Raw genomic sequence first — 27,302 nt, 5'->3', positions numbered from 1 at the left:
CAGGCGCTCTTGGCCATTAGCATTCCCAGTCCACTTCAGCATTAGTGCGGCCTTTAAAAGAGCTGTTACCATTTCTTGGTATTATATGTAGTATGAATTGTTCATTCATTGAAAGTAATTACAAATTTACTATTTTCCTCTTTTTAATGAAAATAAATGTTTACTCAGATACGAGCTGAATTTAAATTTACCTGATATGCCAGAAAGAGGAAGAACATATATAACACTCCAGGGATGAGTGTTCTGAATGGGAGATCTCAAGTGCAGAATAAATCTTTCCTCTTTTATAATTGTCTTAATGAAATATTTCATTAAAAAATGTCCTTTCACGATATATCTAAACATATCTTATTGAAGGGAATGGAGTGAGCTCCTTCCAGCTAAATGGAGAACGAGATGGATCTTTGTATCAGCAACAGAGTGAGCATCGAGGCACAAACCTTTCCAGAAAAGAGAAGAAGGATGTACCCGTAAGTGTTGACATTCGTACACTCACACCTGTGTGCTTTCTCACTATATAGCAAGGGTCACACTTACAAGGCCTGGAACCATAGCAACTGTGTATTCCATAATTATTATATTGATAATTTAGTCTATTGATTATTGTGATAGTATTTTATTTAAATCATGAAGGGGCCTTTGTAAAGGTGAACTGACATAACCTCCTTGTTTAAACTTAGATCCACTTCTATTTAGCACATTATAAATCGTGATCTTTATGTAAGTCTGACCCAGTGGTTCTCAACCTTCCTAATGCTGCAATCCTTTAATACAGTCCCCTCATGTTGTGGTGACCCCCAACCATAAAATTATTTTCATTGCTACTTCATAACTAATTTTTCTACTGTTATGAATTGTAATGTAAACATCTGTGTTTTCTGATGGTCTTAGGGGACCCCTGTGAAAGGGTCACTCAACCCACAAAGGGATCACGACACTCAGGTTGAGAACAGCTAGTCTAACCCTTCACACTGGAATCGTTCACCAAGAGTTGGTTATCCTCCATGATGAGAACTGACTCTTTAAACTCTAGTCTTTGTTGTTAGAGTGCCTGTCATGTGAGAGGGCTGAGTTTGATGACCTGCACTGCAGAAAACAGATACTGCCCAGAAGGCTCTTATATGTATGAGTATATGTCTGAGTATATACAGCTATCTAGAGAAGGATGTACACCGAACTGGTTTGGGGAGCAGTGAGTAACCATGGGAAGAATATAGGAAAATTAAAGATAGCTATTTTATGATGATATTACACTTGTGTATTTTATTCAAAGAAAAGAGCTTGAAATACAGTATTTTCTTGCCAAATAGCAGTAATAGTAATAATAATAATAATAATAATAATAATACATGTTTCTTTTCTAGAAGCCAATTAGTAATGGTCTTCCCCCAACACCTAAAGTGCATGTAAGTACTAAGTATCAAATAACTGATTTTCAAACTAAACACAGTGGGAATTGTTTCGGTGTATATCTTTGATTGTGTCTGCCTGCTCCCCACCCACATCCCCAGCACTGACGTCACAAGCAGGAGCCGTCACAATCACACTCAGCTTTTCTTTTTTTCATTTAAAAAGAAAATTTTATATTTTCGTGTGTGTGTGTGTGTGTGTGTGTGTGTGTGTGTGTGTGTGTGTGTTTTCACATATGTATATGTGTGCTTCTGCTATTGCACTTCCTGGAGTGAGTTTTCTCCTTCCACCATGTAGGATCTGGGGATAAAACTCAGGTCCGGCTTAGAGGCAGGTGCCTTTTCTTGTGGAGACATCCTGCCTGTCCTCACATTGATCCTCTTATGAATCTGTTTATTTTTAATTTGGAGCATGTGTGTGGATTTAAATCAACCCTGCATCTTAGTTTACAATATGAAATTAAATGATGACTTTTTTTAAATCTTTTTTTCTTTTTCTGAGACAGGGTTTCTCTGTGTATCCCGTGACTTTCCTGGAACTCACTATGTAGACCAGGCTAGCCTCGAACTCAGAGATCCACCTGCCTCTGCCTCCCGAGTGCTGGGATTAAAGGTGTGGGCCACCATGCCCAGCCTCAGTGATGACATTTTTGTCAAGAAACCAAACGAATATTTTTTTGTGTGGAGATTATTATTTTCTTCTTAACTTAAGAATATTATGTTGTTTTGATAGGAAATTCTGATTCTTACTGGCAAATTATTTATTACACAAAATTAGTTATTGATGCTGATTTATGAGATTTTTTTTTCTTCAGCAAAATTGTTGTCGTACCAGGAAACTTTGTATAATACTATCAAAAAGTTTGTTGTGAATGTCCAGAACTAATGATCTACTCTTTCAAAAGTTAGATGGAGACTGACTTGACACATTTATTTCTGTAAATGTGAGGGTGATGTTAGTTTGAGTGTGCTCACTATAACTTCCCATATTAAACAAAGTAGTTTTGCCTCCTATGTGATGTTAGGGACCATTGCTGTTACTGTCCTGTTGACGCGTCCTTATTTTTCCAGATGGGAGCATGTTTTTCAAAGGTTTTTAATGGCTGTCCCCTGAAAATCCACTGTGCCACATCCTGGATAAACCCGGACACGAGAGGTAGTGCCCGTTTCTTCCCTTTCTAAGTGTCCTCCACAGAGCTCTGGGCGAGTTTCATGTGACTCCTTTTCTGGGGGTCTTTCTCTGCGAGCTCTGCTGTGTGTGTAGACTTAGGGTAAACGTATTTGTCTGTACTGTCGTGGTTTGAGGTGGCAGGTAGCTCACGGGGTTGCGTGGTGGTCACCGCGCCAGGCCTCCCTGACTTCCTGCCAAAGTGTCTCTTCCTCTCCTGCCCAGTGTGTCAGAGCCACCACTGAAGTGACTGAGACCCTAAGTCCCCAGAGGCTAGGGACCGCTGCAGAGGGGTCAGATGCAGAGTAATGAGGGTCCACCTCAGGGATGAGGTGTCTTCCTGCATCCCTGCATCCCGGCTGCCCTCTCGTTAACTATGTAAAACACCCACAACCTCCCCTGTGAACAGTCTCACAAGAACGTGCGTAAGAAGACAAATGTGTGTGTGTTCTCCCAGAAACCCAAGATGAGTCTTCTCATTTGGCACTCAGATTTGTTCCTTCCCGGGGAGCTGGGGCGAGAGCGCTTTGGTTTAACCCCTGCAGTCAGCACAGGTCTCAGGCTAGCACCAGTCCTAAAGGCCGCACAGTTAGGGGCTTCTCATATGTTCTAGGCTATTAGAATACTCTGCTCAGCCCGGAGAAGATCATAATGTATTCATTTTACTATCTTAAAAACAATTAGATAGGACGTTGGGTAAATTTCTCTTATCATCTAAAGCAGCAGTTCTCAACCTGTGGGTCACGACCCCCTTGGGTCGCATATCAGATTGCGATTCATAACAGTAGAAAAATGGCAGTTATGAAGTAGTAATAAACTGGTTTTATGGTTGGGGGTCCCCACAACATAAGGACTGCACTAAAGGGTCGCAGCGTTAGGAAAGTTGAGAACCACTGCTCTACCCAGGTTTTGGTTAAATTTTTAACAGGCAATGATCAGAACATGGGTTGGGTTTGTCTTTCGACCAAGTCTTTAGCCCAAGCTGACTTCAAACCTCCCATCTAGTTGGTGATGACCATGAACTCTTAGTGCACTTGTCTCCACCCAGCAGTCAGTGACTGCACGCCTTTGCCACCATGTCCAGTTTGTGAGATCCAGCCCAGGGCCGTGCCCATGCTGAACAAGTGAACAGTGAACTCTGTTCACTGAACTACATCCTCAGCAGCTATTCCATTTTGTTTTGTTTCCTCTGCCTTCCCAGTCCAGGTCCTGTGTTTCTATGTTAGGGCTTACAGGAATAGCCCCCCAAAAAAGTAGTCTGTTGTCTTCGTCCCCATCCTGTCGCTGTGAAGGGACAGCAGCTCTTCTTAGAGAAAGCACTTCACTTGGAACCTGATTGCGGTTTCAGAGGTTTAGTCCTCTATTATCAGCGTGGTGGGGAGCATGGCAACAGGCAGACATGGAGCAGTTGCTGAGAGCTACATCCTGGTCCTTGGGCCAAGAGAGAGAGCCAGGCCTGGTATGGGCTTTGAAACCTCAAAGTCCACCTCCCGGTGACACACCTCCTCCTGGTGACACACCTCCCAGTGACACACCTCCCAGTGACACACCTCCTCCCAGTGACACACCTCCCAGGGACACACCTCCTCCATGGCCACACCTCCCAGTGACACACCTCCTCCAGGGCCACACCTCCCGGTGACACACCTCCTCCATGGCCACACCTCCCAGTGACACACCTCCTCCAGGGCCACACCTCCCAGTGACACACCTCCTCCAGGGCCACACCTCCCAGTGACACACCTCCTCCAGGGCCACACCTCCCGGTGACACACCTCCTCCAGGGCCACACCTCCCGGTGACACACCTCCTCCATGGCCACACCTCCCGGTGACACACCTCCTCCATGGCCACACCTCCCGGTGACACACCTCCTCCAGGGCCACACCTCCCGGTGACACACCTCCTCCAGGGCCACACCTCCTGGTGGCACACCTCCTCCAGGGCCACACCTCCCGGTGACACACCTCCCAGTGACACACCTCCTCCAGGGCCACACCTCCCAGGGACACACCTCCTCCAGGGCCACACCTCCCAGTGGCACACCTCCTCCAGGGCCACACCTCCCGGTGACACACCTCCCAGTGACACACCTCCTCCCGGTGACACACCTCCTCCAGGGCCACACCTCCCAGTGACACACCTCCTCCAGGGCCACACCTCCCGGTGACACACCTCCCAGTGACACACCTCCTCCAGGGCCACACCTCCCAGTGACACACCTCCCAGTGACACACCTCCTCCAAGGCCACACCTCCCGGTGACACACCTCCTCCAGGGCCACACCTCCCAGTGACACACCTCCTGGTGACACACCTCCCGGTGACACACCTCCTCCAAGGCCACACCTCCCGGTGACACACCTCCTCCAGGGCCACACCTCCCAGTGACACACCTCCTCCATGGCCACACCTCCCGGTGACACACCTCCTCCATGGCCACACCTCCCAGTGGCACACCTCCCAGTGACACACCTCCTCCAGGGCCACACCTCCCAGTGACACACCTCCCAGTGACACACCTCCTCCAAGGCCACACCTCCCGGTGACACACCTCCTCCAGGGCCACACCTCCCAGTGGCACACCTCCTCCATGGCCACACCTCCCAGTGGCACACCTCCCAGTGACACACCACCCAGTGACACACCTCCTCCAAGGCCACACCTCCCGGTGACACACCTCCTCCAGGGCCACACCTCCCAGTGACACACCTCCCAGTGACACACCTCCTCCAAGGCCACACCTCCCGGTGACACACCTCCTCCAGGGCCACACCTCCCAGTGACACACCTCCTCCAGGGCCACACCTCCTCCAGGGCCACACCTCCCAGTGGCACACCTCCTCCAGGGCCACACCTCCCAGTGGCACACCTCCTCCAGGGCCACACCTCCCAATCCTTTCAGACAGTTCCACTCCCTGGCGACTGAGCACTGAAATAGATGGGCCTGTGGGGCCATGCCTGCTCCAGCCACCACGTCTGGAGAAATCATCTTTGATCTTTTCTTGGTTTTCACGGTCATTGCACGTGGTCCTCACTTTAGGGAACTGTAAAAAGAGTAGCTGCAGACTGCCAGTCAGTTCCACCATCTGGTGAGTGACGAGTCCACCAGGCCGTCTTCATGTCTCCCTCCTGCTGTCTCCCTCACTGTTCTGAGACTAACTTCATATATAACTTAGCTTATGAGTGTCTCATTTCTCCTTCGTATTAAACGTTTAAAATCATAGTCTTCTTCAGAGGTAACACATATTGACTGAATTGTAGATGATAAACACCTTTCTAAAATATCTTGTGTATTGAAGTCAGCTAATGAAGTGTCTCTGTTATCTTAGATCAGTACTTGATATTTGGTGCTGAAGAGGGCATTTATACCCTTAATCTCAATGAACTTCACGAGACATCAATGGAGCAGGTAGGCCGTTTTCTGTAGTCTTTCTAATAATTTAAGTCGACGTTAGAAATAAGTTTCCATTGTGATTTGTCATTTTTTTTATTCATAAAACATTGAAGGAGCATTTGTTTGCCACATGCTGGAGACAGAGCCAGGGCTCAGTTCCTGCCCTTGGGAAGCTCGCAGTCCTAGTGAAAGACAGATTCCAGCACTCACACTTGGCCATCACTCTAGGAATAAGCACAGGCTAGAGGCCACGAAGGTGAACGTCACCAGTACCTCCTGGAGAGGTGGAAGGTTGTGTTTGGGTGGACCCTAAGTGACAAAGTCGTGGAGCTGTGAAGTAGTGTGAGGAGGGAGTAAACAGTTGGGAGTCCAGAACAAGAACAATACATTGTCAAACCCCAGAGCTTTGTGTACCCAGCTAATGGGCAGACCTGTGCCTTGGAAATGTCTGTTTGTGCATAATGGGAGACAATGAGCCTGTGATCAGAAGATGAAGACATGTTCAGTCTGGGCAGAGGGCTGGGGAGATGGTTCAGTGGTTAAGAGCACTCGCTACACAGACCTCCCATGGCTAGCCTGGGCTACATGTACACTAGACGTCATATCCTCAACTACCCACCACATTGCCCCTTATACTTCACTAGAGAAGTCTTTATCCTCGAGAAAGACAGAAGAATTAGAATTGGCACATTAAATGTCCAGTTCCATAGGACCTCAAGAGAGGTCCCTGTCACACTGCACATGACAGTGCAGTTTTCACAGACGTGAAGCTGAGAGGGACGAGGACATCAGTCTCACACACTGGGTTCCGAGTGCCCGTGGGATGGGTAATTGATTCTCCTTTAGTAATATGAATTTACTACAAATAAAATGGAGAAAATCTGTAAATAATAACAAGCTATCGAAAAGTAAACATTGCTATCTTTTCTCAACTTTTTCTTTTCTTTTTTGAGGTGCTGGGACCAAACCCCCAGGGTGTGCACATCCTAGGCAAGGCTTGACCACTGAGCTTTACCCCAGCCCCCCTCAACCTTTTTAATTTTTAAATATGTACCATGTGCGTGCCTGGGCCCCGCAGGCCGAAAGAGGATATTGGATTCCCTAGAACTGGAGTTATAGATGGTTGTGAGCTGCCATGTGAGAGCTGAGAATATAGCCCAGGTCCTCCACAAGAGCAGGCAGTGTTCCTGACCACTGAGCCATCTCTCCAGCCTCACATGCTCCATCTTCCAGATAAAAATGCAAAGACTAGCCAGGCGGTGGTGGCGCACGCCTTTAATCCCAGCACTCAGGAGGCAGAGGCAGGTGGATCTCTGAGTTCGAAGCCAGCCTGGTCTACAGAGAGAGTTTCATGACAGCCAGAGCTACATAGAGAAACCCTGTCTGGGGGGAAAAAATATAATACAAAAACTAAAATAAGTTTACTGAAGTCACATACTTTTTGATAGAAAGTATGATTCTAGGCAAAATATTGGCCCCGCCCTTCTTAACCACTACGTTCTTTCATTAAATTTCTTTGCTCAGAACCTAACTTACTAAAGCAGGTGTTGATCATCTGGAAAACCCTTTTTTAAGATGGTTAAAAAAAATCCAAAATGAAGCGCAATACTTGCCTAAAACTAGATGTAAATGCCGGTCCGCTGCCCCATGCTGAAAACGTGAAGGCATTTGTGTTAGCCTTACATTTCCTATGTGACTGTATTAGTTTAGACGGCACAGGCCTGTGTTTGGCACTTAGGAGGTATTTCTAAGTATCCATTTGTGTGAAAATTGCCATAGGTCAACACTGATTGGATAAACGTCAGCTTCCTGCTGCTGAGACAGTTCCCCGAGATCTAGAATAAATAAGTCATCCCTTTCTCTCTCCATCTCCGTGTAGCCAATAAACTCCCGCTTGGCTTACAGTTTGTTAATGAAACAAAGTAGGAAATAGGTGTTGAAATTGGAATTTAAGACATAGCTGTTGGCACATGGTCTCTATTTTTTATGTTTGGTTGGAGGAAAAGAGTATTTCATGAACGCACTTCCCAAATAAGTGAGATGGAAGCCTTCCACTTCATTGTTTATTTAGATTGTATTAACAAGGGTTTTACTTTGTTTCTCAATTCTGTTATTACATTTTATTATGGCTTGGTGCTCTAATATACCTTAGAGCCTTGATGTATTTTTTTTTAAAGATTTATTTATTTATTATGTACACAGTGTTCTGCCTACATGCATGCTTGCAGGCCAGAAGAGGGCACCAGAGAGGGCACCAGATATCATTACAGTTGGTTGTGAGCCACCATGTGGTTGCTGGGAATTGACCTCTAGAAAAACAGCCAGTGCTCTTAACCGCTGAGCCATCTCTCCCGCCCCAACCTTGATGTATTTTACCATCTCTCCATTCTTCCTATTCCCTACCCTCATCCCAGTCCATTTTGGAAAGACCTGTAGGCATTGCCAGAGCAAGCCCAGCCAAGAAGCTTGTTAAGTCAGAGTACCTAATTACATACCTGAGTCGATATCCCAGTTGCCAGCAGGTCTGGTTAGGGACCGAGGGTTTGGCCCACTTCAGAACTGCTTTGGGAGGTGTGGATGAGGCCCAAGAACTAGCGTAGCTAACCCAGGCCCAGGTCATGCCAATGGTGCTGGTCCAACAGCCACTGTGTAGACTGCTCATGCTTGTTAATGGAAGGTCTCCATGAGACCAGCCATCTTCTGCCTTTCAAGTATATTGATTTGCTCTTCTTTGCCCCAGTACTCAAATATCATCAAGTTTCCCGAGCTGTTCCCCAGTCCTCACACACTGCATGGACAGATGGATTCCCATATCTCCTCTCAACTCCTGCTCACCCCAGCCTTGTAGTTTGCAAGTTTTCATCATGGCCCCTTGCAGCCTCTCTCCTCTACAGACCTAGGTTCAGTGTCTCATCTTCCACATTATGTTCTTTTTCTCTGCATTGTGTATGCGCATGTACTTGATAAGTACATTTTAAGAGGAGAGACTTAATCATTTAACCCAGAACCAAAAGAAAGGAATAGATGTTACTTAAAATGTTCTTATTCTCTTTGGGGTTACGTAGCTCCTCATTACAGGATGACGAGTTAATCATGCTGTGTTCAAACTTAGATTATGTTGGCAGTTGGCTTTCTTTGATGTAGTTGTGAGTGTGCATTTTAAATACTGAAGAGCGGGAGCTGGAGAAATGGCTCAGTGGTTAAGAGCACTGGCAGTTCTTCCAGAGGACCTGAGTTCAATTCCCAGCAACCACGTGGTGGCTCACGACCATATGTAATGAGATCTGGCGCCCTCTTCTGGCCTGCAGGCATGCATGCAGGCAGAACACTGTATACATAATAAATAAATAAATCTTTAAAAAAAATACTGAAGAGCTGTGTACGTCTGTGGTGGCTCCTGTGCGGTAACCCCTGTAACCTCGGTCTGTTGTTTGCCAGCTCTTCCCCCGCAGGTGTACGTGGTTATACGTGATGAACAATTGCTTGCTGTCCATATCCGGTGAGTGTCGCCCTTCCACGCCTTAGCAGTGCTCGGTGCTTGTTACCTGCTCTTACGAGCTGCCTGTTTCCTCACAGGTAAAGCTTCTCAGCTCTATTCCCATAATTTACCGGGGCTTTTTGATTATGCAAGACAGATGCAGAAGTTACCCGTATCGATTCCAGCGCACAAGCTCCCCGATAGGATACTGCCAAGGTAACTGTTGAGTTGTGTCTCCATCCGTAGAGATCACGTGCTTGCACCCTTACTCTGTAGAAGGCAGAGGTTTGGGTTAATGGAAATTTTTCATTAAAAAGTCATGTTGTAATGTATTTTCACAAGGGCTTATTTATCATCTTTTTATTCTAAAATCATTGTCATTTGTGCTTTCTAATTACAGAAACATTTTCTCCCTGAATTTTTGCTTGTCTTTTCTGCAAAAATAAAACTAATTTTTCATGTAATCATATATTATATACACTGTCCTTGCTTTTAACATGTCTGTGTGAACTTACATAAAGTGAATTTTTTTCAAAATACAGTTTCTAAGCCTGGAAAATCCAAATGATTTATTGAATTAATGTGTTTTGCATTTGGAGATAATTGGAGGTGAGGAGTGTTGCTTTTGTACTCTCTGCATTTTTTAATCATGCTGAGCTCTTGTTTTTATTGTAATAGTGTTCCTCATTTGTTGTTGACTTGAACGGTCTTTTAAGTCAAACTCTAATGTAGCCAGTCTTCCTTTGCGAGATACCTTTTTTGCAAGATCTTCAGGCACCTTGAAGATCTGTTGTTAACTTCTGAGTTAGAGTGGGGCCATGGTTTGTGCTCGAATGTCTTTTAAAGACTTTGATTTTTTATTTATTTATTTGTGTGTGTGTGTGTGTGTGTGTGTGTGTGTGTGTGTGTGTGTATGCACCACCCGCAGAGACATTGGATCCCCTAGCACTGGAGTTACAGGCAGTTACGAGCTGCCCAACACGGGTACAAGGAACTAAATTTGAGTCTTCTGGAAGAGTAGGAAGTGCTGTTAACAGCTGAGCTCTTTCTCCAGTCCTGACACACTTGTTTTTTAAGTAGTCTTCTGATGAAAGCCGTTTAAAAACTTACGCTTTTCTATCTTAAAGTAGATATATCGAATTTAATTGAATATTTTCATGATTGTTTGGAATTGTGACTTGGGGCTTCAGTTAGGATAGTAACAGCTACATTTGTAATTTTTCTTTTAACTACCACCTTGTGCTGCTGTTTGTCTACATACCTACTATAGTGCCTTTCCATCCTCCTTTGTAACTTAATAATCCAAAATGCTGTGGGCATAAAGACCAGCCACCAAATGTGTATCTAAGCTATTCACCTAACCTGCCCCGATGGAGTATAAAGCTCATAGACTGTAAAAAGATGTTTGGTTGAGAGGGAAAAATAAAAGGGGCTAGACAGATGCTCTTCCAGAGGACCCAGGTTCACTTCCCAGCACCCACATGGAAGATCCCAACCCATATGTGTGAAGCCAGAGGATCACCAATACCAGATCCAACATCTTCTTCTGGCCTCTTCGAGCACTGGGCACATGGTGGTGCACAGACATGCCTGCAGGCAAAACACTTACACACATTAAACAAAATAATACTTTAAAGGCATATAAATGTACACAGACCATGTTTTAGAGGGCTTTGTGCTTGGGTCTTTGTTTTTAGCTGTGTGTACTTTTTCAGTTCTGACTGACTGTACATGAAGTGTTCCCATGTACAGATGAGACACTGTCCATGAATAAAATACTGCCTCTTCCTTTAAGAACTAGGAACATGGCCGGGTGGTGGCGCACGCCTTTAATCCCAGCACTCAGGAGGCAGAGCCAGGTGGATCTCTGTGAGTTCAAGGCCAGCCTGGGCCACCAAGTGAGTTCCAGGAAAGGCGCAAAGCTACACAGAGAAACCCTGTCTCGGAAAAAAAAAAAAAAAAAAAAAAAAAAAGAACTAGAAGATTTAACCCCTGTCTGCATATTTTACCTCTAACTCACTACTTTAGGAATTTTGTTATAATTAATCTGCAGTGTTAGAAATACCCACAGATATTTCCTTCTCTTTTCACCTTCATTATCTAGGAATCGACTACCATAGCACATTCCTGCCATCCCAGCACTCAGGAGGTAAAGGCTAGTCTTAGGTCATGACGAGGTGGAAGTCAGCTAAGGCTACAAGACCCTGTCTTTAGGGGGCAGGTGGTTGGAGAGAGGGCCTGGGCACTTGGTGGAGGGGGAGGGCTGGTTAAGAGTGCTGGTGTAGTGCTCTTGCAGAGAATCGAAGTTGAGTTCCCTTTGGGCAGTTCACAACCACCTGTACCTCTAGCTCCAGGGGATCTGACGCCCTCTTGTGGCTTCCACAGGCACCTGCACGCAAATGAAATCAATCTTTAATAGATTTAAGTACCTCTGTATGTTTTTAATTGCAGTTTTAAGATATAGTTGGAAATTAATTTTGCCCAGTACATTTGAGTCAGATGTTTGTAGAACCCCTGAGATCACCTTTGCCAAAAATGGAATTCACCAATACTGGTAGACATTAGAATGTCTAATGGCTACAGTAGCAAGACAACTTTAAAATTTTCTTTTAACATTTATTCTTATTTATGTGTATGTGGGCGGGGGGGGGGGGGGGGGGTACATGCATCTGAGTGCAGGTACCTACAGAGGCCAGAAGAGGGCGTCAGATCCCCTGGAGCTGGAGTTGCAGGCAGTTGTGAACCACCTGACGCGGGTGTTGGGATTGGAACTCGGGTCCTCTGGAAGAGCAGTGCATGCTCTTAATCACTGAGCCATCCGCCCACTAAGACAGCTTTGTACATAACTTAATCCACTCGGCAGGCGTGTTGGAAATGCCTTCTCCTGGTTTCTGGCTCTCTTCATTTTTGTCACCGGTACTTTTTGGTAAACCAGAGCTACTGAGGCAGCCCCTTGAATGTCGTCTGTAATTTGAGGGGCTAGGGATGTGCCGATGAAGACTGCAACTTCCTATGTGTGTATTTTATGGTGTCTATTGGCTTTACATTTTAAAAAGTCATTCCTAAGGTCATATTCTTCTGTATTCAAAATACTCCATGGTTTTGTTTTAACTTAAAAGTTTAATCCATTCCGAACTAGTGGAAGGACCTGAGAAAGGGATCCAATGTATTTTAACCTTTTACATTTATTTACTTATTAACTTTGTGTGTGTGTGTGTGTGTGTGTGTGTGTGTGTGTGTGTGTATGTGTGTGTGTGTGTGTGTTGTGTGTGTATGTGTGTGTGTGTGTGTGTGTGTATGTGTGTGTGTGTGTGTGTGTGTGTGTATGTGTGTGTGTGTGTGTGTGTGTGTGTATGTGTGTGTGTGTGTGTGTGTGTGTTGTGTGTGCGCCCACACTCGTACCATGGTGTGCGTGAGGAGATTAGATGACAACCCTCCATGTTTAGGGTGCCAGGGATTAAACTCCAGTCCTCAGGCCTGGTAGCAAATGCCTTTCTTCAGCCCTGACCTGTCCTGCCAGCCCTGTACCCTTACTCTAATGTAGACTCAGCAGAACCAACGTTTAGCTCCTGCTCCCCCGATCTGTAACAGCCTCTTTGCAATGCACCTTTTGCCTGCCTGCATCACATACTCTTCTCCTTTCCAATTCAGGAAGTTTGCTGTATCAGCAAAAATCCCCGACACCAAGGGCTGTCAGAAGTGCTGTGTGGGTAAGTAGACTCCCGCTCTGCAGACTGTAAGGGAGCCCTGTGAGGCTCACGTCCTGTAGGGGGTAGCTCAGCTCCCCTCCCTCACCCCTCAAATAAAGCAGCGTTCTTGGCCTTTCTCTGTCTGTGTAGACTGAGGCAAATACAGCAGCTCCACATGGCAAGTGCTCAGCAGATGCTTTGTTGATTGTTGTAATCACTGATGGTGGTGACTCTCATCACCGGAAGTAAGCGTGGCTTGTTCCCTGTGAACGCTTACAGGGGGCTCAGGCAGCTGCTCTTGTTCACGCAGCGTGCACTCTGATGCCTGTGGTTGTGAACCGGTGTTCATGACGTGAAGGCTGTAGTTCCCCTGGGCACACACTTCTGGGCCAGATTGCTCCCCGACCCTTATCACAACTCGTTTTCTGATCACACATGACAGCAGAAGCCCAAATGGTTTCCTTTCCGTAAGTGACTGTCGGGGAAGGAGGGACAGGAGCACGCTGTCCTTACACTGCCGATGTGTGGAAAGACCGCTAAACACAGGCCGCAGGGAAAGCCTCTGTCTGTGCAGGCCTCGGGAGCATGACCCGGGAGGAGCTGGAGAGGACACTGAACAGAATGACATAAACATGCGGGAAATGGATCCTGTCACAGGCTGCAGAGCTGGGTGGGGTCTCGTGAACAGATGAATTAGGGGTGTGAGGACCAATGTGGCCGTGACCTCTGCTACCGTACACTCACAAGGACTAGCTGAGCCAGACAGGAGCAGGGCAGGGAGACGAGATGGGCAGGGCTGAGGCTCCGATCCAGAGGCCGGGCAGAAAGCTCAGAGGAGATGGCAACAGCTGCTGGCCCGGCTGCTGACAGGGCCGGGTGGACTTGGCCCTTGAGTGGCCGCTAACCCGGCTCGCTGACTTGGCTCTGTGTGAGGAAAGAGACCGCGTTTTCCTTGTCTCTGATTTCCCCGCCGGGCTTTTCTGTTGGCTTTGGCTGGGTCGTATTGCCCCTCGGTGACTCTGCCTTTTAACTGTTTCAAACCCATTTGAAGTTAATTGATTTTGTCCTTCAAACAGTTTTTGAAAAACCCCTAATTTCCATGTATTTAACTATATCTTAAATGTAAGAAAAGCTTTTTAAAAAAAAAAACCTGAGGCAATTCGGTTTTACTATTTGTAAGCTTATATTATAAAATGTGACTAGTGCCTGTAATGTTTTCTAGTGACCACAAAAGGGGTATAATAAAAAAGAGGATAAGTAAATATTTTAGTTTTAGAAGCCAAGCTCTACACATTTCTGTCCACAGCACCCTGTGACCACTGAATTTGAATTTCCTATCCTTTGACAACTTCTCCCCAAATTCGCCTTGGCCCTTTCTTCAGTATGGGGCAGCCTCAGCTAACTTCCCTGACACTGTGCACGTGACTCCTGCTCGTGTCAGCAGCCACGGGGGGGGGGGGGGGGGGGGGGGGGGGGGCATGTAAACAAAGATTCTTTAAGTGCTGGGGCTCCTCTCACCATCTGCTGAAACAGTATTTTCTCATCCCCCTTCTATAGAATTAAGAACGAATGGGCAGCCTGCTTTTGAGTTTTTGTTAAAAATATTTTTAGAGGGGAGGACGGGGGCATGTAACTATTATTGTAAGGATTTTATATACTAAGAAAACTGATGTTTACTTTTTTGCCTTTTCAGTAAGAAATCCTTACACGGGCCATAAATACCTGTGCGGAGCACTGCAGACGAGCATTGTTCTGTTGGAATGGGTTGAGCCAATGCAAAAGTTTATGTTAATTAAGGTAAGCAGTCATGGCGTCCTTAGTATGAGCCCCTGTTAGCTTTTCTGTTCTTTGAGAGAAAGCTTTTTTTCAGCTAATTCTCAATTCTGATGATTTTTGGATTGTGTGGTAGATTGTAAAAGCTACGTGGTTGGCCACGGGAAAGTTCTACAAGAAACCAGAGAGGTAGTTTAGGGTATGGCAGTGAGGGACTAGAAAGAGACCAGCCTTCCCATGGCCTCCGGAGAATCAGGGGCTTTAAGTTTCCCTAGGATCTTTCACTAATAATTCATCTTCGAAATATTTTCAGGGAAGGTCTAGGTGTGGTGGTGGTGCCTGTGATCCTAGCACTTGGAAGAGGGAGGCAAGAGGATCAGGAGTTCAAGGCCAGGCTAGGGTAATGAGACCCTGTCTCAAAAAAACAAACAAAAACAAAAAAAAATAAGGGAAAATAAAGAATTAAAGTCTAAAGAACAGCAGTCCCGCCAAGTAAATGCCAAGTGACGTTTTTCCAGTTGTTTTATTTGCTCTGGTGTGGTCATGTTTCATGAGCATTTGGTCCCTGTGGAATAACTGTCAGGAAACTGGAATAGGTGCCCTCAGAACTGTGGTACGGAACAGAAAGTCCCTGGCACTGGCTTCCTGTCACCTGAAGTGTACAGACAACAGCAGCCAGCTTTGGTCCTCACGTTCATATCACTCTCTGGCTTCATTGATGCTAAAGAAAATTTGAAAACCTTTTGAGGTAGAAATTCCAAAATAATTTCACCGCAACAGAAATTCTCTAACTCCAAGCCTAAGGGAAAGTAGCCATATTAAGTTCCTAGAGCGTGCGGCCTTTTTGAGGCAAAATTGTTGTGTTTTTTTTTTTTTTTTTCCAAGCCTCTCTTTTATCTTGCCTAGTTCAAAAAAGTATTTCCCTAGGTGGAGCGGGAATATCTGTACAGTTTGGATTTTCCAGTCTCTCTCTGCCCTTCCTGCCTTTTCTTCCTTATTTTACTTCAGCTACAGCCTTCCTGGTCCTCCCATTCTTCACCTCTATAAAGCTAAAACTTCCGTGGTATCCGTTACCCCACACACTGAGAAGGTGATTAAGCTTCAGCATGAATGACTTCTGTGGGTCACTTCCTGTTGTGTTAGATCATGTCTCCCTCCATGAAAGGGGCTAGAAAGACCAAGAACGTGCGGGAAGGTCTGGGGACGAGGTTCAGTAGAGAAGATAAGAATACTCGCTGTACATGCATGAGGCCCTCCTGTGGATCCCCATGTAGAAAGAGGGGTGGGTGTAGCCATGTGCAGGTCCTTGGAAAGTGGGGGAGGGTGGGGAGGGTCTCTGGGGCTGCTGGCCAGCCTGCCTGTCAGAGAAACAGCAAGCTCCAGGGTCAGTGAGAGACCCTGTCTCAAAGGAGTAAGGAAATGACTGGTGAAGAAGACGCCCGACAGCCTCCTCTGGCCTCCACACACACATGACACATACATACAACACACAAGGCACACAGGAGGGAATACGTGCAGCGAGTCTCAGGGTCCCTCCATGGCTTCTCTTTTCCAAGTGAATGGCACTGGGGAGCTTGATCTGACTGACTAGCGAGGCCTGTGGCCAGCATTCTGGGACAGCGGGTCGGTGCACACTGGCCCCTCCTGAGGACTGTCCCGCACCCTCTTCCCGATGTTTCTTTAGCCCCTTCCTGTGTCCGCTCTGTGACTTCTCTGCACTGCACACTCGTTTATGAATTTGATACTCATTTTTCTCGGTGCTTCTGTACTGTGACTGTTTATTAGACGCATTCAAAAACTTGCTTTCTGTGTTCTTCCTCTTGGTGGTATTTCTGGCAGTGTGCGCCTCATTAGGCTATGTTTTTGTTTTATCATAAATAAGGTTAAACTAGAGATCTTCCCCACCACACTGTTCTCCCTGTAAAGACTCAGTGCTGTGTACTAGAGTAAGTCGGATGGAGGGACTGCCCTCACTCACTGGAGCTCCTGGGTCTGCATCAGGAATCCATGCTGTTAGGGACTTCTGTGCTCAGCCTGATATCACCGAGAGTCAAAGCCTGTTGGCTCCTTTCATGCTCAGAACAGAAAGATCCAGAAGGATCATTTTCTTCCTCCTTTAGTAGTCTTAACCACATCTGAAAGTTCTTTAAATTCCCTGATCATAACTATGGAAGGCTGGGCTGAAGATTAGGAGCACATTCTGCTGTTAGAGAGGACCTGAGTGCAGATCCCAACCCACATCAGGTGCCTGGACCTCCTGTAACTGCACATCCGTGGGATCCAACACCTCTGCCTCCTCCAGCACCTGTAGACACACACACACACACACACACACACACACACACACACACACACACACACACACAATTAAAACTTAAGTTATTTTAAAAGTAAGACAGGCTTAGGTCTGGAGAGCTGAATCAGTGGTTATTCTTCCGGAGGACACAGGTTCAGGTCCCAGCACCAACACAGTGGTTCACAGCCATCGGTAACTGATTTTAGGAGATCCGAGCCCCTCTTCCGGCCTCAGTGTTCTATCCCTCCTGTTGCTGTCAGCCAGTTGAATGTTTCCTAGCTCTTCTGAACAGTCTGCCATGAACACTTGGGCACAGTCTCCTGTGAATGCCCGTCCCTTCTGTGGATTACCTCAAATACTGTCAAGTCGCAAGGCAAGTGTTTAACGTCGGGAGATGGCAGCTCTAACCATTGGCTGTCCCCACCACCCTTTACTGGGCTCTCATGCTTGCTGTCACTCAGTTTCAGCCATTCTGGTGGAAATGGGCATATTGTGTCGTTTTGTCCCTGGGCAGTAATGAAGTTAGTGTTCCTTATTTTCAGATCTCCAAACTGGGAATGTATTTGTTTCCTTTAGAGCAATATAAAAATAATTGTAAAGTGACATAAAATTACAGTTAATGTATTGGTGAAGTCACTTGAGTCGGGAGGCTCTTGTCTCTTTTTGTTGTCTTCCCTCCACGTTTGCTCATCTGGTGAGAAAAGCGGATGAGCGTCACTAAGAACCTTGTGGCGCATGGCTAACCAGTCACTCAGCTCCTGAACTTCATTTTCTAGCTCTCTCGAGAGATTCCCTTCCGGCACTAGTATCCAAAACTGTGTAATTTCAACTTCCGGTTAATAAAGATTCTTTGAACTTCAGATCGATCTGCACACTCTGGGTCCCGGGAGCAAGAAGCAGTCTTGAGAGCGGAAAGCCCTCCCGCGTCCAGGGAGGCTCCGATCTCTCCCTGCCGCTCCGGATGCTGTGGCCTCGGCCCCTCTGCTCAATGTGTTTGTGTCTCCCTCCAGCACATAGACTTTCCGATGCCGTGCCCACTCCGGATGTTTGAGATGTTGGTGGTCTCCGAGCAGGAGTACCCTCTGGTGTGTGTTGGGGTCAGCAGAGGGCGAGACTTCAACCAAGTGGTTCGATTTGAGACTGTCAATCCAAACTCTACCTCGTCATGGTTTACAGAATCAGGTTTGTGACCATTATGGAGTTATGAAAGCTACTACATGTGGTTGTTTTAAAGGCAATAAGCGTTCTGTATTTCCCAGCAAGCAGAAACTGCATAAAAAGCCAGTCTTAAATAACTATATTAGTAAACTGGAAGAAGAGGTAACATGCTCTACATTATAGCTAGTGTGTTTAACACATTTAAAAACACATATATAGAAAGTGCATACACTACTTAAATGTGGACATGAATTTGGTGTCTGAATCTGTTATGTGTCTTTTTATGGCCAAAATACATACCAGGAACAACTTAGAAAGATTTATTTTGGCTCATGGCTTCACAGGGCTTCAGCCACTGTGGTAGAGCAGCCTGCTGTGGTACAGAGCAGAGCAGTTCATGGCAATGGGAGCATGGGAAGGGCCACCATTCAGATCGTGCCCGACCAGGAAACAGAACAAGACAGGAAGTAGGAGACAGGCTATTTATACCCCTTGAAGGCCTTGTCCCTACTGATAACCTTCCATCAGCTTCTTAAAAAAGCACCACAACCAATCGAAACAAGAATAAAACATGAGGGGCCAGCAAGAAGGCCCAGAGGGTAAAGGAGCTTGCTGCCAAACATGATGACCAGCGTTCTATACCGGGGACCAACTGTTAGGGTACTAGAGAAGTCCCACAAAGACCACCAGATGCATATGCAATCAACAAGAGCATTTAATTCTCGAGAATAAGAAATACCAGCATGCTGGGGCCACACATCCAACACAAAGGCAAAATGAAGATCTGGAGAGAAGCTTGCAGGCTCTTTTATCCACAGCTCAAGGAATTCTAAAAGCAGTTAGGTCATTCTGTCTATGATTGGCTTACGTGAGTATGTTTGGTTAGGGCTAGCAGGGGTTGACTAAAGCTATAGTTTTTTTCCATTTGGGGGCAAGTCTGGACAAGTCCCAGGCTGTCCTTATTTGGTTATTGCCTGAGCTATTGTGGGGCTGGCTCAGGCCTGGTGCTGTAGTTCCCCTCATCCTTGCCATTGGGGGCATTGGTGATCGATTGCCCTTTGTTCGTGGCTTCCTCGGAAACTGTCTGTCTAGTTTCAAGAGGCAGGAACTGAGGCCTGGTCCTTAACTGAGTTATTAGGAGCCTGTCATGGAATTTGCCTGGCCTTCTCACCACATGGCAGAGCACTGACTCCTGCAAGTTGTCCTCCGGCCTCCATATCATACTGTAACTCACATGCACACACACACACACAAGTAAATACATTTGTAAAATGTAAAATGAAAGGTTTAAGACATGAGCCGATTGAAGACATTTCAGATCCAGACCACATAACCGCGTATATTTGTTAAATGTTTTTTCATAGGAACACACATGTCTTACTATAAAATGAGGTAGATCCCAGTGTGTTCTTCTGACTTTTGAGGAATATATTACTTAAAGTCATGTACTTCAGACAGCTGTTTATCTCAAAGGCAACAAATCTGGTCACTTCTGCAGGCTGCTGGTGTGGCAGGGTAGGAATTGCATGTTTAATGCAAAGTACACGCAGGCCAGGAGCTTCGGTGGCTGCAGAGAAGTCACAGAAGGGAGGGGCACACGCTGCTCTTGCAGAGGACCCAAGTTCATAGCAAGCAGCTCACCACTACCTGTAACTCCAGCTCCAAGGGATCTGACACCTTCTTCTGACCTCCAAGGGAACCTGCGTTCATGTGTACAAATCCCTACACACACACACACACACACACACACACACACACACACACACACACACACACACACATATGCATAATTAAAAAGAAAATCTTAAAAAGTGCACACACAAAGTCTGGAGTCCAATCCCAAGTGCCCTCTCTCCACCTCAAAATATAGAAGTCACACACATTTCTAGTAATTTTACTTTGAGAAGGCTGTATTAATATTTCCAACTGAATCATGTTTCTCAAAAACCAAGTAACAGTTTAAGATGTGGGCAAATCTTAATATTTTGATAGTGCTTTCCATCTCTTTTCACACTAATTTTTAGAGTTTTATAGAATTCAGTTGTTTGGTACTACTATTCACATAAAGATTGAGACTTCCTGAAGTGCATATTAATGAAGGAACCATTTACAGCTGCCAGAGGCCAGGCCTGGAAGTGCACACCAAAAGACCCAGCACTTAGGAGGCTGAGTCAGAGAGATGGCTAGCCTCTCTGTATGTCTCAAAATAATATTTTTTTAAATGTATGCATTTCATAGCATTTATATTTTCAGGTATTTAAATTTAATTTTTACCTTTTTAATCTCACTCTGTCACTTTAGTAAGGATATCAATCAAAGGGATCACTGAGTAGTTAGTGAAAGCCAATGCTCCCCAAATGTGAGCTGCATCAGAGAACTGCGAGGCCCCAGCTCCAGAGTGCTTCCTCTGTAAGCCCCAGTCAGTGCTGGGGATGGTAAGGAGACCACCGCGCCTTAAGAGAATAGTGCAGGCTCTGGAGAGATGGCTCCGTGGTTAAGAGCACTGGCTGCTCTTCCAGAGGACATGGGTTCTATTCCCAACACCCACATGGCAGCTCACACCTGTCTGTAACTCCTTTTCCAGGAGCTCTTCTGGCCTCCTCAGGAACCAGGCAGTGAAGTGGTGCACAGACAGACATGTAGGCCAAACACCCATAACACATAAATAATAAAATAATTTTCTTCAAATTCATATATACACCAATCTGAGACTAACAGAGAAGACAGTGCCTTGGAAGGGAGGCTACATCAGAATACCTTCAGAACGATCTTCAATGAAACTTTAAATGATTTCAAGTTCAGATACATATTTAAGTTAATGGCTATTTCTGAAGTATTTGTGAGGATATTTGAAAATAATTTCTATATAATTTATTTTCTCAAGTATTAAATCTTTATTGCCAAGTTACAGAACAGGCACTTCCTTTATGGCAGCTTACCCCAATCACCTTAGCAAATATTAGGTCCGAACAGTCCTTCTACAGAAATTTGATTATAGTTTGAAACTCATATTGTACTGTAGCAAAATAATAGACATAAAATGTTAGTTTTGTGGTAAATAAAGCAGATTGAACTCTCACACTTTAAAAAAATGACCTTTAAATGTCTTATCTTTAGTTTTTGAACAACCCATTGATGGTGAAAGCCCCTTTTACTTTTTTCTCTTTAAAAATACTGTAGAGCCAAGTGTGGTGGTACACACCTGTAATCCCAGCACTTCGGAGGTGGAGGCAGGAAGATCAGGAGTTCGAGACCAAGCTCAGCTACATAGTGAGTTCAAGGCCAGCCTGGATTACATGAGACCCTGTCCCCCAAACAACAACAACAAAACACACACTCCACTATGGAATGTTTGCTGTGCAATAGAAAATGGACATCTCAAAAGGGGAAATGTGAAAGAAACAGTTTTCTAGTAAGATATCGTTAGGCAGGAGTTGGTTGGAAGTCTAGAAGACTGCTAATAAAAAGAAGAAGCCTGGCCGGGCGGTGGTGGCGCACGCCTTTAATCCCAGCACTCGGGAGGCAGAGCCAGGCGGATCTCTGTGAGTTCGAGGTCAGCCTGGGCTACCAAGTGAGTCCCAGGAAAGGCGCAAAGCTACACAGAGAAACCCTGTCTCGAAAAACCAAAAAAAAAAAAAAAAAAAAAGAAGAAGCCTGGAACCGCAGCACTCAGGAGGCGGAGGCAGGAAGATTGCTGGAGGCTTAAGGCCAGCACAAGCTGAACAGCTTCCAAACCAGCCTGGGCTAAGAGAGTGACAGCCTGTAGGAGAACCGGAGAGGGGTGGAGGTTGAGAAGGAGAGAAAGAGAAAGGGGACAAAAGACAGACAGACAGACAGACAGACACACACACACACGCACACGCACACACACGCACGCATGTGCGCGCGCGCGCGACCTGAGCAACTTTTATACTTAGGTGGGGAATAAAAGATGTCAAATGCTTTCCCAACACGTGGAGCCCGAGGTGTGGAGCAGCACACTGAACTGAATCGTATCTCTTCACAGAGACTTTGCGGAAGGAAGATGTGTATAATACAGCCCTCTGCAGTATTGTGAGGTTTCTCTTTGGCTCTCCCAGTCTGTCACATTCTCCATTACCCGCCGTCTCCCCGTGAGACAGCTGGGACACGCATGCTTTCCGGTTCTGTCTTTATTTGACAGGAAAAGATTGCCGAGTGAGAAATATTTTGCTGTCAGTCAGTTTCAATAATGTCTTAGATCTCTGAAGTGTTTGAATTTTAAATGCACTCTAATTGTTAAATAAAAGGCCTCATTTCCTGACAAAAGACTTTAAAACAGCTCCCTTCCAAGAAACTTACCATGGTTTTATCTGGAGGATTTCCATTAATACAGAAAATATCTCTCAGAGTTCACGAGATGAAGAGAGAGGGAATGATTTGGGCTCTCATTTCTGTCGGCCCAGGCTCTCACACTCCAGTTTCTCGGGGAATCTTGAGAGTATTGTTGGGGCACCAGTGTCTCCTAAGGACAATCTGGGGCCTGGGCGATGACTCGGTGGCTACAGTGTTACCGTGCAAGCAGGAGGGACTGAGTTTGGATCCCCAGGACCCACGTGTCGTGCATCTGTAACCTTAGTGAGGGATCAGTCAGAGGACCCCAGGGACGTGTTGGCCAGCCAGTTTAGCTGGAACAGCAAGTTCAGGTTCAGTGACAGACCCTGACTCAAGAGACGAGGAGAATTGTAGAAGACACCCAGTGTCGACCTCTGGCCTACACACAGAGCACAGGCCAGCACACACACACATAACCAGCTACACACCCCACAGACACATTATGAGCTTCTGGAAAAAGCTTCACTATTTTAGCTTATTTACAGTTAAAAAGTAATTTGTTTACTCTCCAATTCTTTCATTAATACACATTGATCACATGAGCTAAGAGCATCTGGTGATCTTCAGAGCATAGCCCAGATCTCCTGAGTTTAAAATCAGAAATTGGCCAGCACGGTATCTACAAGGCAAGACTCCTGACTTCAAATGTATTTACAATAATGTATGAATAGCGCCCTCACTAGGCGTAGACCAGACAGGAGCCAGCTCTGCTGTGCCTGATGTCCACATCGGTGTCAGAACACACGTGACCCAGTGTAGACTGTGTGTGCCCTGCAGGAGACGTCCATCCGTTTCAAACGCAGCAGTTCACAAGTCTTTGTGTAAGAAAAGTACGTTGTAAATATTGTAGCTTTCTGTAACTTTATCCGGCTGCATTTGTGTTGTAGATACCCCGCAGACAAACGTCACTCATGTAACCCAGCTGGAGAGAGACACCATCCTCGTGTGCTTGGATTGTAAGTGTCCATTTGTGTCTTCTCTGGGAAGATTTCTCTCCTCAGACTGCTGAGTGACTTCTGTTTTCCTGTAGGTTGTATAAAAATAGTGAATCTCCAAGGAAGATTGAAATCCAGCAGGAAATTATCATCAGAGCTCACCTTCGATTTCCAGATAGAGTCCATAGGTGAGTCGTTGCTTTGTATTTCTTTGCATTGTGAACTGTTTCAAATGGTCTATCTGATAGTTACTCACGTTGTGGATATATATTAAGGCCTTTTTCATTTGGATATAATAGCATGAGGTCACTGTCAGGGTTCTTTCTTGTACATTCTCCAGTCTGTGTAATAGTCACATACACTGTAAATGGTTGCTTCCTTTCAGATGTGGCGCGCACAAAGTTAAATAGTATTTCTTACAACATGTTAGGAGTTTACGTTTCCTCCAGAGTCCTACGGATTCCCTGTCGGTGCTTTAAGATCCGGCACTTGGTACACCCTGCTGCATTTGCAGTTGTTCCCTGCTGCTCCGAGAGTTTGATGTCTAAGAGTTTCTTCAGCCAGGAGTAGTGATGCATCCGTGCATCCCCAGAACTCAAGAGACTGAGATAGGAAGATTGTGAGCTCATGGCCAGCCTGGGCTACAGAGCAAATTCCAGTCCAGCTCAGAAACCTAGCATCTTGAGAGCCTATCTCTAAAACATAAACAAAATTTACTTCTTGCCATTTTCTCGTGAGTGGTTGTAGTCTCTGGAAGGGATTTCTGCCATATCAGTATCTTAAAGTGCTGAGGAAGTAAAACAAAGTGATCATGAAGTGCAGGGCTGGAGAAAAGAATAATTAGGATTAAAATGCACAGGTTTGGGGTGTGTGTGTGTGTGTGTGTGTGTGTGTGTGTGTGTGTGTGTGTGTGTGTGTGTGATGCACGGGTTTGGGGTTTGGGATGGGGTTTTTTATGTATTTTACCAATAAAATAGTTTTTCATGTACATACATTGGCAGAGGCCAAGGCCAAGAGCAAACAGTGTGTTTGTCAACACAGATACCAACAGAAGAATGGGACAGAGAGAAGGACCAGAGTAGGACCACATGTAAATGGAACCTTAGAGTGTTGTATGTCAGTGGGAAAATGATGCCAGCACCATTAGATTTCTTCAGGAAACAAATCAGATTTCTTCCTCCAGTTACACTTTATCAACGGTGTAAATAGGGAACTGGAAGATAGAAACATGTAAAACTAAAATCGCCCTTATTTATGCCTGTGCCCTATGTCCCGCGGTTTCTGCTTCTAATGCCATGCCTCAGAAAATATTGTGCAGGTTTTCAGAAACATGCGCAAGAATGACTAGTGTGCTATTATTTATAATAAGGAAAAATAGAAATAATTGTTCATCATAACAAGTGGATGGCAGTAGGAAACTTCAACATAACGTTGTTACCTTGACAATGTAGAACTGGGTTGGGGATTTATCTCAGTGGTGAAGAGCTTGTCTAGTAAGCGCAAGGCCCTGGGTTCAGTCCTCAGCTCCAGAAAAACAAACAAACAAACAAACAAAAACAAAAAAGACAATGTGGAACTAATTAATGTAAACACATCTGAGACTGATAAATGCAAAGTTGATTACAGTGCTGTCCGAGCAGGGAAGGCAGGCCAGATGAGATGTGGGTGGGGTTGAGGGAATCTAGGTGTGTTTGTCTTCTTTGGAGCAAAGGCCTCTGGGGTAGAGTATTTAGATGTGGTAACCGGGAGGAGCGTGCCTATGGCGCCTCTACTGTTGTCTGTACTTTTGTGTGCTCATAGGTTTTATTTTTTAACTTAACAAAACAAATGTCTAGTGCATATTTTCAGTAAGTTTTTCATACCAAAAAGGTGAATGCACCATGTGTATTGAATGTTTTAAATCCCAGAGGGAAGGACGCCGTATCTGTGCAGTACTGAGGTGGTGGTGGACCATTGCTGTGCGGGATAGGCAGGAATGAAGGGTGCTTGGCGCTGGACTCCTGTACCGTTAACAGTAACTGAGTTGTTCTTGCCCACTAGTTTGTCTACAAGACAGTGTTCTAGCTTTCTGGAAACACGGGATGCAAGGTCGAAGTTTTAGATCTAATGAGGTAAGCTGTCTTTTTTTTTTTTAATTTTATTTTATTTTACAATATCATTCAGTTTTATATAACTAAGCTGTCTTTTTTGAAGTGTGTTCATAAGTAGTCATAAGGGGGCAGGCATATTATCATCTTAGTGTTAGGAGGATCTTAGTGTTAGTGGATCTTAGGCCAGAGGATCATTTGAGCCAAGAGTTCGGATCCAGCCTAGGCAACAGAGTAAGCCCTGTCTCCTTTTCTGTTTTGGTTTTTAATTGAAAATAGCTTCTTCTCTCATACAGTATATCCCAACCACGGTCTCCCCTCCCTCCACTCCTCCCAGCTCTCCTGCCCCTTCCCCAGATCCGCTCCCTCTCTGTTTCCTTTTCAGAAAAGCCTCCAAAATTTGACAGCCGAACAGAACAAGATAAAATAAGACCAGACACATACCCTCCCATTGAGGCTGGACAAGGCAGCCCAGGGGAGGAATAGAGTCTGAGATACACCTCTCTCCCGTTAGGAGTCCCACAGAAGCCCTGACGGCCGTAAGACGCACACAGAGGACCCGGTGCAGACCTCTGCAGGCCCTGGGTTTCCTGTGTCGGTCTCTGCGAGCCCGTGTGATTCTATGGCCATGTTCTGGTGTCCTCCATTCCCTCTGATTCCTACAGTCTTTCCTCCCCCTCTTCCAGGACGTTCCCCAATCTCTGAGGGGAGGGGCCCGATGGAGACCTCCAGTTTGGACTCTCTCCATGTAATGTCTTGCTGTGATAATACAAAATCTGTTTCAAGCAATTCTCTCAACACTGTGAAGTTCCTAGGTGACCACAGTGATAGCTCTGTTTATGGTTACTGTGTTCAGTCCAGTGACGGGATCAGTAGCACATGCTCCGAGACTCTAGCACCTTCTCTCCAGTCATCAGCCAATCAGCTTCAGTCCGTACTCCATGTGCTTCCACACAACCACCCTCAGACTCCAACAAGAACCTCTGCCACTACTCACATGACCTCCCCAGACCCAGGACGCTCTGTCCTGCCTTAATGACAGTGACCCCCGAAGCACTGAGGAGCCATCTTGCCTCCTGGTCCTTTATTCACGTGACGTGACTGTTGTCCCCTTTGTATAAGTGCTTCCTACTGTACAGAAATAACTAAGACACTGGTGTCCTTAGTTCAGCTTAGCCTTTGTGCTGGCAGTGCTGGGGTTAGCATGAGCAAGAAGAACGGTTGCCCCAAAAATATTATAGGCAGGTAAAACCATCAAAAACTCCCCGGGATCCCCAAGCCAGTCTCAGGAGCATCACTTGAACAGGTTGGAATTGAAAAGGGGGGTTGGGGGCAGGAGGAAGAAGGAAAGAAAGTTTGTTCAAAATCTTACGTGGAGGCCTTTTTAAAACCACACAGTACACCTCCAAGAACGTCACATCCTCCCGACCGGCCAGACCCTGCTTCCCTGGCAGTCACAGGCCCCAGCCACCATTGCTGAAGTGAAGGGGTTTCCTTCACCAGTGCCCTGTCACACCAGAGGGAAAGAGACACTCATGTCTATAGAATGGCTCGTTGTAG

At 45.7% G+C, this 27,302-nt stretch overlaps 1 protein-coding gene across 7 annotated transcripts in view; it reads left to right on the top strand.

Moving 5' to 3' along the window:
* Positions 1-27,302, top strand: part of Map4k3 (mitogen-activated protein kinase kinase kinase kinase 3) — a 161,012-nt gene that overhangs the window by 130,708 nt on the left and 3,002 nt on the right. For 4 of the 7 annotated variants that reach the window (XM_076558828.1, XM_076558829.1, XM_016006827.2 and 1 more), the window contains 13 exons: positions 358-470; positions 1,365-1,406; positions 2,481-2,565; positions 5,909-5,988; positions 9,412-9,472; positions 9,550-9,667; positions 13,103-13,161; positions 14,834-14,937; positions 18,220-18,391; positions 21,548-21,637; positions 23,608-23,676; positions 23,751-23,843; positions 25,696-25,766. In XM_076558828.1, the coding sequence (XP_076414943.1) occupies positions 358-470; positions 1,365-1,406; positions 2,481-2,565; positions 5,909-5,988; positions 9,412-9,472; positions 9,550-9,667; positions 13,103-13,161; positions 14,834-14,937; positions 18,220-18,391; positions 21,548-21,637; positions 23,608-23,676; positions 23,751-23,843; positions 25,696-25,766 (1,157 nt within the window). The remainder of the gene's footprint in view (positions 1-357; positions 471-1,364; positions 1,407-2,480; positions 2,566-5,908; positions 5,989-9,411; positions 9,473-9,549; positions 9,668-13,102; positions 13,162-14,833; positions 14,938-18,219; positions 18,392-21,547; positions 21,638-23,607; positions 23,677-23,750; positions 23,844-25,695; positions 25,767-27,302) is intronic. The other 3 variants (XM_076558830.1, XM_006988363.3, XM_006988361.3) reach the window with 1 other exon arrangement.

The sequence above is a fragment of the Peromyscus maniculatus genome, chromosome 22, assembly GCF_049852395.1.
Source record: "Peromyscus maniculatus bairdii isolate BWxNUB_F1_BW_parent chromosome 22, HU_Pman_BW_mat_3.1, whole genome shotgun sequence".
NCBI classification, from domain to species: domain Eukaryota; kingdom Metazoa; phylum Chordata; class Mammalia; order Rodentia; family Cricetidae; genus Peromyscus; species Peromyscus maniculatus.
This window is presented reverse-complemented; position numbering and strand designations above follow the sequence as displayed.